The 15,377-nt window shown below is 43.4% G+C and overlaps 1 protein-coding gene across 11 annotated transcripts in view; it reads left to right on the forward strand.

Moving 5' to 3' along the window:
• Positions 1-15,377, forward strand: part of AOPEP (aminopeptidase O (putative)) — a 400,140-nt gene that overhangs the window by 273,620 nt on the left and 111,143 nt on the right. For all 11 annotated transcript variants that reach the window (XR_009215307.1, XR_009215306.1, XR_009215305.1 and 8 more), the window contains 2 exons: positions 12,884-12,946; positions 13,270-13,344. Coding sequence is in view for 8 of the 11 variants with exons in the window: in XM_032164582.2 (XP_032020473.1) it covers positions 12,884-12,946; positions 13,270-13,344 (138 nt within the window). In the remaining 3 variants the exon portion in view is untranslated. The remainder of the gene's footprint in view (positions 1-12,883; positions 12,947-13,269; positions 13,345-15,377) is intronic.

The following is a 15,377-nucleotide window of genomic DNA, read 5'->3' on the forward strand; positions in this document are numbered from 1 at the left end:
TTGTCATACATCTCTGGATGGCAGCTGTCTACTTTTCACTGGTGCTTGGTAAGGAGTCTATTGTGATCATTCAGCAAAAGACCCTGTTCTTCCAGGTCAGTCCTCCAGCTTGGACCTTTACAACCCCAGTATTTTCTGCTTCTGATCCTGTCGAGTTACAGCCACCACCGTCACACCGTAAGTGGGCTCCAAGCAGTTTGGTGCATAACATGCAAGGCAGTGTTACTTTAAAGTTAATGAACAAGATTGGAGGCTGGGTAGAGGAGGAAAGTCAGTTTGTTATATTCAAATCCATGGTTTTTTTCACAGAGTTCTTTATTATGAAGTTTTGTTCAGCAAGGCTAGTCCTATAGTGGACGAAGACGTCAGTGAATCCATTAAATACCAGCTTTGGAGTCAGCTCTACCACCTCGAAGCTGTGTAGCAGTGGGCGAGCCACTTGCCCTCTCTGAGGTTCACTGCCTCTTTAGGGGTAAGGGGAGCTGGCCGGAGTGAAGGCGCTCTGGGCTGCGTCCGGTGCCCTGCTGAGGGCTGCAATGCAGGTGTACCTGGTCGCGTCTGAGAGGAGAAAAGTTGGGATTTACTTTCATGAGTCTTTCCTTCTGTCCTTGGAACCTGCAGAATTGCCCTCAGACTTAAAAGTTGCCCTTAGTTTGGACTGGTGTTGGGAGAGTTTTTTAAATATACTTTGTCCTGTATGGTGTTTTACAAAGTTACACTATCCGGGAACCCTCTTTGTTCATTTCTTTTTCAGTGGAAAATTGCTATTTGAGAGATGATTGAGAGAATTGAGTAATAATCAATCTACAAAAGCATTTATGCTGGCTGACCACTGAAGAATAGGCATTTGCTTCTAGTTGAAATCAATTATTCATAGAGATTAACCTGTTTGATCAGGAGATGAAAAAATTTTTGCTGGCCTTTTTAGTCTTAAAATTCCTATGGGTCCCTAATAACTGCAGGTCAGTTTTACCTTAGACAGGGACAACTATTATTTCTAAGATAAATTTTGAGACATAGAGATAAAATATTTATGCCTGTTGCCTAAATAACCTTGGGGGAAAAGTCCAGTGGGTCCAGTTTGCCTTTTGGAGGAGGGGAAGCCACTGTTGCCCAATGCTCTAGAAAGAGCACTTCGTGTTTTATGCTGCTTTTTATCTCAATCATTCAAGTATTTGCTGCTTTTAAAAAAACAAACAGAACCAGTAATGAAATGTGTGTGAGAAATTGCTACAGTGATCGCTGCATATTTTATAGCAAAATGTTGCAGTATTTCTTATATTGAGAAAGTAGAACCTATTTGGGGTTGAAATGATCAAACCCAGATGCTTTCCTAAGATTATATTTTTGGTGCATTTATATGTCTGTTACAAAGTGTGCTACATGCTAAAAATATTTTCCTTTGTAGGCCGAGGGGAGTTTCAAACCGCACTGAGAGACATGTAGATCAGATGGTTTTCCGTAAGGGTGTTACCAGCATCCTGGTTGTTATTAGCCTTGACTTCGCAATATGACATTATTTGTGCCAGAAGACTTCACAATTCAGTTCTTCTTTAATTTCAGCAACTTTATTGGCACGAAAATGCATGGAAGGGAGGCCAAAGTCAATACATCAGAATTTGGGACTCAGACTCCAGGGCAACAAGCAATAATGGGTTTCGGCTGGAGATAACCCCTCCACCCCTGGGGTCTGTTTCCCTGGGACGGAGAAGCTGCCTCCCACGTCAGGCAGCGTCTCTTGCCTTTTGTCCAAGTGCTTCCTCTTGTTTTTCTCTGGTGTCTCCCTCCTTCTCCCGAGCCACGCATGCTGCCACTTTTCACATTCCATGCAGCCAGGTAGAGACACACTTCTCCTTAAGACGCTTCTGGATTCTGTTTATTGCAAAGGCAGTTGCTCTACAATTCTCTCTGGTTATTCCTCCTCAAATTGTATTTCCTAGTCACTGTCATTGGTTTTATAATTGAGAGACATCTGCCTGGGTTTTGCATAAATGCCTCTAGTCAATTAAGCTGCAAATGGGTAAATCTAAGAATATGTAGGTTGTCTAACTCTCTATAGAATTGTAGTTTTTAACTTAATCCTTCCCTTCCCTCGTTCCCCTCACCTCCTTGCCTGCAGTTGACTAGAGTATCCTATTTTACATTTAGAACATCCAGAATGAGCAGAAAAGGCTATATACTAAGTACATTATACATAATAGCTATTTACTTCTCCTAGTCACAACTCTGTAAGAGAAACATTGTTATTATACCCATTTTATAGATGAAGAAACTGAAAACCAAATCTGTCTGACTTAAAAGCCTTCATCCTTAATTATTATACTGGTTTTAAATGCATGTAGCTCCGGTTAGGATTATAGCTATTTTTGCATCTAGCACCTGACCATGGTGGTATCTTCAGAGAGCAATGTAGAAATATCAGATTTCAGGCTGGGCATGGTGGCTTATGCCTGTAATCCCAGCACTTTGGGAGGCCGAGGCGGGTGGATCACCTGAGGTCAGGAGTTCGAGACCAGCCTGACCAACATGGTGAAACCTCGTCTCTACTAAAAATACAAAATTAGCCAGGTGTGGTGGTGTGCACCTGTAATCCCAGCTACTCGGGAGGCTGAGGCAGGAGAATTGTTTGAACCGAGGAGGTGGAGGGTGCAGTGACCTGAGATCACGCCACTGCACTCTAGCCCGGGCAACAGAGTGAAACTCCATCTCAAAAAAAGAAAAAAAGAAGTATCAAATTTAACTTTGTGATATTCTTGTAATAACAGTCAGCTTACTGTTTTGAATGAGACAGGACCAGAAATGGAATTATCTCCTTTATAATAAGACACATGAGAAACAGAACTTGCTTTCTCATGTCCATTGGTTGTCATTGGAAGGGACACACACTTGTTTGTAGTAGCTCAGATGTGTTGTGTCTTTGCAGGCTCCGTACAAGGGCATTGAGCCTGTGTGCTTGTCAGGCCAGGCTTTTTATTATGATGTCACAACTCAGTTATTTTGATACCTTTGAAAATTTACTTAGGTTCAAAATACCAGATAGACTTTTGTTTCTGAGGGGAAAGAGGAAGGGATTTGCATTTACTGGTCTATTTTGTGCCTTTTGCCATATGCACCATCTCATTTTATCCTCACTACAGCATTATCTCTGTTTCATAGCTCAGAGAGGTTGTGTGACATGCATGTCCAAGGCCACAGAGCTTCTTGGTGGCAATGACAGAGAGTGCCTAGTCTAAATTCCCAACTGTGGATTTCCCATGACACCGTGGCATTGTACTGAAACAGTTAAGTCACATTTACAGGGTGATATGTAAAAACAGCAACAGCATATTTGGTTGTCCCTTATCATGATTTCCAGTATCCTTGAAACTCAGAGGTCAAGGCAGTGATGGTAAGAAATGCTCCCATAGAAGGCAAAACAGGCCATAATATTTACATAATAAATTGAAACTCATAATTATAAAAGCATTCAGAAACTACTAGAAGATAGATTTAATAAGATTCTAATATACCTAATATTAATCTGAATATAAATTAATGGGGTAGGTTCTTAAATCCTGCATATTAGGAGGTGTCTAATAAAGCTCTAATGTTCTTTGTGGTCCTTTTCCAACTATCATACTGGTGAGTACAAAAGCTGTGTTATGTACAGAACGGCTGGGTTTATCCCTAGTAGAAAGAAGTTATGTTTGGTATCTAAAGAACAATGAGAGTTTGCTGCTTGGCTGATCAGTGCTGGATCAAGTTCACATTCCCCGGCTCCCACTCTCCACCTCCACATGCAGGGGGTGGAAGCAGAACACAGGGAGGGGAGGACAGGTCCTTTTTCACGGAGAGACGTGAGCCTGGGCTTTCCTTATATGGACACAGCTCGGCCTGTGTAGCATTAAACACTGATTTCATCCACCGCTGGAGAAAACATCCTACAAAAAGTGAAGAGATTAGCAGCCAATTAATTCTGGCCCTTCCCATTGTTTTCCTGGAACACCTCCTTGTATGGCACTGAATGTTTGGTGAACAAACATTCTGGAAAATAGCTTTCTCTCATATCTTATTTATATTTGGGACAGCCACTCCACCCCCCACATGTGGATTTTACTTGCCTCTCTCTCTCTCTCTCTCTTTCTGTGTGTGTGTGTGTGTGTGTGTGTGTGATTTTACTTCATCAAGGGATGGATGAATCAGGCCCATTCCTCTTGTTGCAAATTGTGACTTCATTGGTTTTCTTTTGGAGGACATAAAACAAGCCACCCAGTCTGAGTGCCAAGCTTTTTAAAACTCGACATGCCAGGGCCACAGACTCCCATCATGTCCCCTCCTTCAAAGGCACTGTGGAGCATCCACATGTCCATGTGCCCACACTTCCAGATACCACACCTGCTCTATCTTAGGAAGTAACAGGAAAGTGCCTAGACATGGTTGTTTGCTTTTCAAGCTGGTGAAATTTCAACATCTGATATTTTTGTGTTTTTCAATAGTAACTAATCCCTTTTTGTAAGGCATTTTGCCAGAATAATTTTCCTATAGCAGCAATGTATGTGTGCGTGTGTTTTCTAAACAATAGAGCCCATGTGGTTAGAGCATAGTGCTCAAGACTCGAGGAAGTCAGCATGGGTTGCTTCCTGAATGGAACAATACCTTTTGCACACAGCAAAGGGTCTTTTCCATTGGTGCACACTGTCCCCTAATTCTAGCCAGCAATCTTCCAAATGCAAATGTTCATTTCAAGGGAATGGATGGCAGCCATCAGCATAATTAAAACATCATGTACAGATCATGAGTTGGAAATACCACCTTCATGTTTACAGTATTGCAGGTCAGCATTAAGATTAGGTTCCTAAAGATAAGGATGTATGCACTTTTCGCTAAGGACCCAGAATTGTATTAGCTTTAGAAAAAAAAGTCAGATATCTGCCCATTGTTGCCTCCCTTCTGGGTAGAATGTTGAAATCTTCCACTTCTTTTTAGTTCTTTTTGTGTGTTTGCTTAACTCAATCTTGCCCAAAATTTTATCCCTTGGTGTAAGCTGCAGGAAGTGACTCCTGGTTTGGACCACCAGCCCATCCTGCCCAACACTGTGTCTGCCATCTGCCAAATTGGACTTACTGTAGTAAAGCATAGTAAGTGGCTATCATCTGCGGCATTGACTTTGAAATTTAGATATCTCCCAAGCATCTGGAGTTTTTTTCATAGTAACCTATTTGAGATGGGGCGTCATTAAAATTATCTAAGGCAGTGGTTCTCAATGCTACCTGTACATTGGAATCCTGAGGGGTGGAGGGGCTTTAGAAATGACTGGATGTCTGGGTCCCACTCTCAGAGATGTGAACCTAAGTGGTCACCTGGGCACTGAGATTTGTAAAACACCTTCTGGTGACTCTAATAAGCACTCGAGAGTAGAAACCACTGATCTAAAGCCACCCTTACATCATTTTATATTTCACCTGTGAAATTTTTTTTTTTTTTTGAGACAGTCTTGCTGTATTACCCAGGCTGGAGTGCGGTGGCACAACAGTGGCTCACTGGAGCCTCAAACTCCAGGGCTCAAGCGATACTTCTGCCTCAGCCTCCTGAGTACCTGGGACTAGAGGCACACGCCAGCATGCCCAGCTAATTTTTTATTTTCATTTTTTGTAGAGACGGGATCTCACTATGTTGCCCAGGCTGGTCTTGAACTCCTGGCCTCAAGTGATCCTCCCACCTCAGCCTCCCAAAGTGCTAGCATTACAGGCATGCGCCACCACACACAGCTGAAAACTCTTTAAGGTTATAATGTCCATGGATATCAAGCCCTGTAAATAACTGCAATCGTAACAGGCATTGAAGGGAATATAATAATGTCTGCTTTTTAGAATGTATTTTTCAGTAGACTTTTATGGTATGGAATTATATTTTCCAGCCTATGTTGTCATCTGGGGTTGATCTAATCCATATAATGAACAAATATGTTAAAGTGAGACAGCCACACTAGATGTTCTGTAAGTACTCACGCTGGAGTAGAAAGAGTGTTCCATTTCCAACCAGGAGACCTAGGGGCCAAGCGATATGAAATCCCCTGAGACTCAGTTTTTCCATCTTTCAGATGAGACTGTGTGAGGAACGAGCAGAACAGTCTGTATATGGAAGCACTTTTGTAAAGCCTTCAGTTCTGTAGGTAATTGCCACTCTTATTCTCTCTAGCAGTCTAAGGTCCTCTGCTCTCTGGTAGGGGTGCTTCAATACATTTTTTGTCTTCAAGTCACTTCCCTCCAGCTTCTAGTAATGTTGTATTGCTTCTTAATTCTAGTCATTTAGAAGTTGATAAATAACAACTGCTTCTTGTTCTAAGCAAATTACATGTCATTTGATCAGAACTTTATGAGGAAGGAGGCTTAAAGGGGCCACACAGCTACTAGGCAAGCCGGCTGTGTGCTCCTTATACCTTGCTGTATTACTGCGTTGTCACAGGAGTTTCCTGAGGACAGGGACAACATCTTACTCATCTTTGCATTCACGAAATGTAGTGCTGTGTTTCACAGTAGGCATTTAATATGTCTTTTATGTGAATAACCTGTCCATATGTTCAACTTACATTATTCTCTCCATAATCTAAGCCCCTTTCTTCTGGTTTTGATACCAAGAGGTAAAATATTTGGTTGGCTAGCCTTTTTGTAATAGTCCTGTATAGTATTATGTTCATTTGATGATGTCTCTATAGTATTATATATTTTGACAGTTCTTTTCATAGAATTTCATAAGTAGAGTTATAAGTTAAGAACAGTCATACATCCTTAACTCCTGTACTTTACTTCTAAACATTGTTAATGGAGACAAATATTAGAACCATAAGATTTTCTCAGATCCTTCCTTCTCCCATCCAAAGAAAAAAAGGAAATTAAAAAAACAAAAAAATCCAGAATACTTTATTGAGTCATACTCTTCCCTGTCCAAAATGGAGTGAAGACAGCTTCCAAAACAGGTAAATATAACATGATAGAAATAAAACAAGAAAAATGAAGCAACATGAAAATAATGGTAGAAAAAAAGGATGGGGCCAGGAATTAAATTAGCACATAATATATACATCCTGAAGTTCCTATGCCTGGTTAAACAGGGTCACAGAGCTCCAAGCTTTCTAGAAGAGGGAAAAGGGATAAATTGCAATATTCAAGAGGTAAAAACAAACAAGCTGCCTAAGTCCGACTATTCCTGATGCTGATACCAGGAAGAAGATTGTCCTGTGGCTCCTCACAGAAAATTACTATCTAATGGAATAAACAACCCTCTAAATCCATCCTTCCGGTAAACATTGTGATGGATTTTATGGGGCTGTTTCTTATAATGCACCTCAATAAAGGTTGATGGCTTCTTACCAGAACTTAATACGATAACAGGACTTTCACAGAGTGCCCATAAGACCAAGTCCAGGGCCAGCTTTAAAAGTGGTCTGGCTTATTCCAAGAAGGGATTTTAGAGTATCCAGACAAGTTTAGGTACAGAAGAATCTGTGAACCTCCTGACAATTGGTGTGTGTGTGTGTGTGTGTGTGTGTGTGTGTGTGTGTGCTGTAGGTGTATTTTTTTTCTAAGGAGCTGATAGTACCAACCTTCATTAGATTCTCAGAGGGGGTCAAGAAATGGAAGAACCAAGCATTGTACATGTTCCCTCAGTTGATCTCTGTAAACGTTCTTAGCAGCAGTGAGCTCAGGTTATGGTTACTGAGAGAAAGAAGGTCTGTTAGCTGGTTCACTGCAGAACTATAGCCTCAGCAATCCACTACGCCAAGCATGAAACTGACTTCGTTTTTTGAAAATTATGCTTTGTAAGGACTTCCACTAAGAGGTCCATTTGGCAGGGCCAAAATCCTCCTAAAAAAAAAAAAAAACAACGACAACAACAACTAGGTGTTTATTTAAGACAGAGACAAAATGGGCAAATACAAATAATACAATTAACAGGTAAAAACAAACCAGCTGATCAAGTCCAACTATTCCTGATGCTGACACCAGGGAGAAGACTGTCCTGTGGCTCTTCATAGAAAATTACTATCTAATGGAATAAACAACCCTCTAAACATCCTTTATGTAACATCTTGTATATTTTTGGATTAATTTATAATTTTTCTAAAATCATCCAAAAATATTACATAAAGGATGTTACATTTAAAAATAATAGACGGCCAGGCACGGTGGCTCAAGTCTGTAATCTCAGCACTTTGGGAGGCTGAGGTGGGTGGATCACCTGAGATCAGAAGTTCGAGACCAGCCTGGCCAACATGGTGAAACCCTGTCTCTACTTAAAAGTACAAAAATTAGCTGGGCGTGTTGGCAGGCACCTGTAATCCCAGCTACTCGGGAGGCTGAGGCAGGAGAATCGCTTGAGCCTGGGAGGTGGAGGTTGCAGTGAGCCGAGATTGCACCATTGCACTCCAGCCTGGGTGACAAGAGCAAGACATTGTCTCAAAATAAATAAAATAAACCAAATTTAAAGATATAAATATTTGATAACTTTGCTCCTAATTCCTCTTTGTTATTTTTGAAACTTAATCCAACCTTGATTTTATTTCTAGACGTGTGTAGATTCCTACTTTTAAATTCACCCGGAACGTATGTTGGCAATAGAACACTTCTGAAACCAGTGGAAGCTTCTGGAACTCTTGACCTTGTTTGGTATTCAAAGATCTTTCGGTTTCTTTTAGTGGATAGTTTTCCCTCTGCTGTGCCTGAGGGAACGTAATTTGCCATCTGCGGCTGTTTGGGAACACTGAAGAGCCCCTTGCTTGCCCTGTGGCCTTCCTGGTGCCTAGGAAGGCTGGCTCCTCCTCCTTCCTCTGTCCTGTGCCTCTTCCATGAAGTAGAAGCAGGAAGAGAAAACACACCCGTAACAATGCGAAGTTGGTATCACTGTATTTTTCCAGTGATAGGAGGAATTTCTTCTTTGTCTAAGAAAAGGAAGAAAACTGAAAAAGGCTTTCCCTCCAAAAGTAATCTCCAATCAATCACGAGTTTAAATAATTTTAAAGCAATGGTATTTTCCTCGCCTTGGACATTGTCTTCAGCTATTATGAACTGCTTTGACAAAAAAAGTTTCTTAGAACAACTTCCTTTCAAAACATGCGTATCTACTGGATGAGGCATTTTTAAAGATACAATTCAGATAGAAAACATCTGTTTTAAGAGACAGCTTTAAAGTGCTTTTACTACATTCTCAAAGACAGTAATTAGAATACCCGTCCCCCACTATAGAATTCCAGTTTTTAAAAAAGCGGTCTTCCAGTTTCTCTACACCCTACCTTCATTGGCATCAGCCTGTGAAGAAGGGGAGATTCAGGTAGACAACAGGAGAAATGTGTTCAGGTTGGATTGAACACAATAAAAAAGTACTTTTTCAGTGTTATGCAATATGTAAATCTTTCATTCTAGATTAAATTCAGCTTGTAGCACCATTCTGGAATATAATTTTAGTGATTCATATGTGAGAGAATTAGGAACCTTTCTCATTTCAATTTTTAAAAATTTATTGTTATTTACTTATTAATATTTTTTTGAGGCAGGATCTCACTCTGTTGCCCAGGCTGGAGTGCAGTGATGCCATCATGGCTCACTGTAGCCTCTGCCTCCCGGGCTCAAGTGATCCTCCCACCTCACCCTCCCAGAGAGCTGGTACCGCAGGCTAACACCACCATGCCTGGCTAATTTTTTTTTTTTTGTAGAGACAGAGGTCTTGCTATGTTGCCCAGGCTGGTGTTGAACTCTTAGGCTCGAGAGATCCTCCCACCCTGGCCTCCCAAAGTGCGAGGATTACAGGTGTGAGCCACCGTGCACAGCCTGTTTATAAAGTTATACAGGCAATATAACTAATATCCCATGGTCTCCCTTTTGTAAAAATGTAAAATTCTAGGCTCTTTACAAATGAAGCATTTCAGTTGCGAAACAAACAGGAGTTAATTAGAAAGATCTTCATTTTAAGACTTCTCCCCCTTGAAATTTTAGGTGTCCTTCATTTGTTCCTTTATCCTTCCATTCACTATGTAACATTTATTGAATTTCTAGTATGTGCCAGGCAATGTTTCCGGTGGACTGAACAAAAATCAAGAACAAAAGAGACAGGATCTCATTCTTCTGGGGGCATAAAATCCAGCTGGGGAGAGAGACGTTCAGTACATTTTTAAAAGAGCTATAATAACGGCACATCACAGAGTGAGCCCTAATGTAAATTTGACTTTAGTGAATAATAATGTATCAATATTGGTTCCTCAGTTATAATAAATATACTAATGCAATATGTTAATAATGGGGAAGCTGGTGAGTGGGTACAAATATGGGAACTCTGTTTTCTGCTCAGTTTTTCTATAAACTTAAAACTGCTCTAAGAATCACTCTAAAGGAAATAAACAGAATGTTATTAGAAAGTATAGTGGAGTGACATAATTTGGACTGGGGAGTAAGGAAAGACCTTTCTGCAAAAGCGCTGCTTAAACCCAGAACTAGAGGATAAGTGGGCTAGCCAGGCAAAGAAGAGATGGAAAAGCATTCTCAGTGAAGCAAAGTGGTATCATTTGAATTACCTTTGGACGTACCATTCTGGCTTCTCTGTGGAGGATGGATTCTGGGATGGCAATTGGGAGGAGAGTTGGGGGACAAAGGACAAACAAGGAGACAAGAGGCAATTAGGATGGGTCACAGCTTTTGCTTCCTTCTTAGCAAAATCCTAGAAGAGCAGAGTGACAGTAGGCTGTTTCCTTTGTTCAGCTCGTGCCGGAAACCGTTAGGTTATCCATGATCTGGGTGCTAGGAAGAAAGGAGACTGTATCAGTAGCAGAGCAAGACAGGGTTTCCAGGTCTCAGTTTCTAAGATCTTTCCAGTGCTTCAATGGGATTTATAACATTAAGAATGTGTGTGTGTGTGTGTGTGTGTGTGTGTGTGTGTGTGTGTGTGTGTGTGACTGCAACCAGTTAAAAATTGCAAGGGGAAAAAACTTTTCAAGTAACTAGTACCCAGCTGTTAACAACAGCTTTCATGTAAGTCTGTAAGATTTAATTTGCAATAGTTGTCTTTATTCCTGTTACCGGACTATTGGAATTTATTTTGGATTTTGTTTCTTCCAAGACTGTATGTTGAAAAATTGTATTTAAGCAGAGCACTGTTTTAGTACGTCAATATTGAATGGCTCATATCAGAGTTTCTGGGGATCGTGAACTCCCAAGGAAAAAAATTCTAGTGGGTAAAAGGAAGTGGCTGCCAAGATAGATTTCTATTGATGGTGGAACTGCTATTAGCAGCGTAGAAGGTTGAAGAGTTCAAAGTTCTCTTTCCCTTTAAAATTAAGCAGCTCTGAGTAATCCACTTCACCATTTAGAATTATTTACCTGCCTATGTGCAAGATTTCCAAACCATTAACTATTTATATATATTTCCTTTACAGTAAAAAATTGTATATGATGGCTGTACAGTCTATACTAAAAGATATAATAACACATTGAAAAATCTCTAGCAAATGAGCACACATTTCGTAGCACTTAGCTATTGTAATAATGACACAAAATGGTTAACACGTCTATTTATATTGCTCTCTAGATTTCAACTTTTTTGTATTCCTGGAAACACAAAGTAAGAAACCCTCATTTGAGCAGACTTGTTGTTTGTTTTAGGAAATAGACATGCATCATCCGTGTAATTTTAAGTAGTCCAGTTATGAATATGGAATGAAGGGATAAAGTCCTGATGTCTCCATTAAGCTCCTCTGTGTAAAAATACTCCGTGGCAAAGTTGCTGCTATTTAGTGAGTTTGATCTTGGCTTTGATCTAAACCTTTTGATCTTGAAAGAAGGATGGAGTAGCAATAAAGAGAGGGCAAGACAGATTTTCTTTAAAGAAATATGATAAAGTTAAAGGGATGGTCAAGACCCAGCAAGCAACAGGACAACCCGACTCTCCGCCCCGGCCCGCCCTCACCCGCAGGCGGGTTCCAGCAACTGCTGATGCGGATGAGGCCTTTGGCGGGTGGAGGAAAATCTTGGGGTATCGCACATTTTTATAAACTAAGTGTAAACTTTCTCCCTAATTATGAAAACAGATTGACCCCTTCTTTTTAAATTCTACCCAGTGGTTCTGGAGGTCTACGGCAGTCTGAGGGCTACGGGTCCACACTGGCGGGAGCGCGGGGCTGGGTTTCTCTGCGCCCTGGCCTCGCCCCCCGGGAGGTCACCTGTCGCTGCCCGGAGCCCCGAGGGGCCACTGGGAAACGTCTACTCGACGGCGTAGATCCCTGTCCCGGAGAAAACTCCACTAGGAAAGTTACTTTCCCTCAGCGAAAGTCACGGGGACCAGGTTTCGGACCCCAGGAGCGCGCTAGGCTGGCCACGGGCGAGGTTCCTTCCCCGCCACCGCTCCCTCCAGCCTGCGGCGGGCGGCCCGGGCCCCTCTCGCTGCCGGGAAGCGGCTCGCAGGGCGCGGAGCCGGGGTAGGGATGGCGGCGGCAAGGTGCGCGGGGGCGCGGGGCGGCCGGAGCCCGGGGAGGGGTGGCGGGGGCAGGGGGCGCGGGGACGCGGGGCGGCCGGAGCCCGGGAGCGGGAGCACGCCGTTGGTGGGGAGAACAATACAATGCAGGCGCGGGCGGGCCAGCGGGCGGGAGACCTGCGGGAGGCGGTGCGGCCGCTATACCTTTAAGGCAGGCCCCGCCCCCGCTCGGCGCCCGCCCGCCGTCCAGGCCCCGCGCCCGCCGCCCGCGCCGCGCCTGAGGTGATGCGGACCCCGGGCGGGCGCAAGGCGCGGGCTCCGGCGCCCCCGCTGCGTCCTCCCCGGCCGCGGGCGAGGTACGGGGTGGGCACGCCGAGTTAGCGGGCGCGGGGCAGGGAGGCCGGGGCCGCTCCCGCGGTAAACTTGACTGTGTCCTCTTCCCCCGCAGCCGCTGCAGAGGGAGCGCCGCGCCGGGGCGGAGTGCAGGCTCGCGCGGCAAGTGCGCGCCGAGGTGAGTGCCGGCGGCGCGGTCCCTGCGCCCCGGTGGCGCCGACGCGAGACCGCGGCTGGCGAGAGGCCCTGGCTCTGGGCTGCGGCGCGCGAGCGCGGGGACTACCCGCCGGACTCCGGCTCCGGCGCGGGGAGCGGCCGGGAACGAAGGTCGCGGCCGCTGGCGCTGAGGCGCCCGGCGAGTTCCGCGGGCGGGCGCGGGTAGCCTCCCAAGGTGCCGGGAAGACCAGGTCGCGAGGCCGGGGGTCTCTGCTTTCTCGCGCTGGGGGGCGGCCGTCAGGACCCCGTCGCCTTGTTTGAAATGCTGTGGTTTTTGAACCTCAGGTCACGAAATGGATTCGAGTGAACCGGAGACCCCGAAAACGGAAGCGCAGGGAGAAGGAAGAGGTGTTTGAAAAGGTAGGGGTTCCCGAGACGGTACTCGGTGCAGGTCTCGGTAAATCCGCTTCTGCCCCGTGAGGACCTGGTCATGACAATAGAGTAGCGTTTAATTTAAAAAGTTTTTGTTATAATAAACCATAGATTTAATATATGGGGAAATTCTATAGAAATAGTGGTCGATAAGGCTAATGATCATTTACATAGTCTCATAAGGAGAGAGTAGCCCGTGAGATTTGTTTCATGCTCATTAAATACAGCAATAGGACTTAAGCGGGTTCCATTATTATTTTAGATTAGCAGTGTTTATTATCTCAGTGTTAAGGTACCTCTGAAAAATGAAAAGTGTTCTGAATAAATCGCCCACGGTATTAGGTTTCCGTGCTGTACTTTCTCTCGCCTAGACTTTAAATTGGAGTCATCTAAGAAATGGAGAGAGAAGAAGAAAGAAGTGGATTACTTTTAAAACACTAGGAGGAATTTTATTTAAAGTAAATGAGAAATTTGTTTGCCTAAGTTTAGAATTTCAGTATGTTACTTTGCAGAAGTTTGGACTGCCTGTCTTCTGATTTTGTATTAAAACTTGACTTGTCATTGTAATAAATATCATGAAATAAGGTAAGTAGCCCGTTGTTTTCTAAGTGACTTGCGGAAGACTCATAAAAGTGAATAATTTTTTGACAAATATTACAGCAGATAGGATTTTTTTGTTGCTTTTACTTAATTACATCTCACTGTTTTTTGATTCTTGATACCAGCAAGGGATTAAAATAGCGGTGTGTTTTTCTGCTGCTAGAATGTATGATGAATCACTCTTGATTATGAAGCCAAATTCTTGCTGATAGTATTGCTGCCAATTTCTGTGCTGTGTTGCCTTAGTATGGGCATTGCAGCGTCCGAGAATGTGCACAAAGCACATCAGAATAAAGGTGATCCCAGAGCTGCAGAGTGCACTTCAGGATACCAGAGGGCAGCTTCTGAGAGAGCTGGAAAAGGAATCAGCCTGCGAATATAGTTGTTTGTAGCTGGACTTTCAGTGTGCGTGAAAAGGGGGACCCCAGCCCTTTTCTTTTTCCACAGAGGGTCATATATGTCACTTCAGTTGAAGAATAACAGAAAAAGTTGTCTTTTGGAACAGACTTGAGTTTTCTGACCATACCTCAGCATGGTATGCTAAGTTGTGTTTAATGGTTTAGGTGTTTTTTTAAATGTTTGTGAGGTGATGAATGAGATCATAAAATACCCAAAGAAGGAAAAGGATTATGGTTTGCTTGATATTTTTTTAAAAATGTGTCGTAGCTGTTAATTTTTTTTTGAGACGGAGTCTTGCTCTGTCACCCAGGCTGGATTGCAGTGGCGAGATCTCGGCTCGTTGCAGCCTTGGCCTCCCAGGTTCATGCTATTCTCCTGCCTCAGCCTCCGGAGTAGCTGGGACTACAGGCACGTGGCACCACGCCCGGCTAATTTTTGTATTTTTAGTAGAGACGGGGTTTTACTGTGTTAGCCAGGATGGTCTCGATCTCCTGACCTCGTGATCCACCCGCCTCGGCCTCCCAAAGTGCTGGGATTGCAGGCATGAGCCACTGCGCCCTGCCAGCTGTTAATTTTTAAGCCAAAAATAAGATTACCAAAATGCACAATGTGCTGTAGAAAGGAAAGGGAAGCCATTATCTTTGTGGATTACTAGATGTTGTTACTACCAAAATCTAACCTAGAAGTAACTGTATCTGTGACACCTGTGACCTGACCACTGGGTCTCCTGAGAATGGGGGTGGAGAGAAAGAGGGGGTGACTGATTATTTTACCCTGCAGGAGAATGAAGTTCTTTGCCCAACCGTTTCCCCTTGATACAAGCTCTTGTGTTAAAACTTAGGGGGAAGATTTGCCTCTGACTTTTTTTCTTGGAAAATGTGGGCAGCAATTTTAAAGAGAACATGAAAATGGAGTAGGTTGAAACCAACATTCAGAACTTCCTTTCATGGATTGAAACTTAAAGCTGAGGAGGTTTGAGGGTGGAGGTGAGGAAGGGCTAGAAGATAGCAGATTTCAGAGTC

Source organism: Hylobates moloch, unplaced genomic scaffold, assembly GCF_009828535.3.
Source record: "Hylobates moloch isolate HMO894 unplaced genomic scaffold, HMol_V3 SCAFFOLD_10, whole genome shotgun sequence".
NCBI lineage: Eukaryota > Metazoa > Chordata > Mammalia > Primates > Hylobatidae > Hylobates > Hylobates moloch.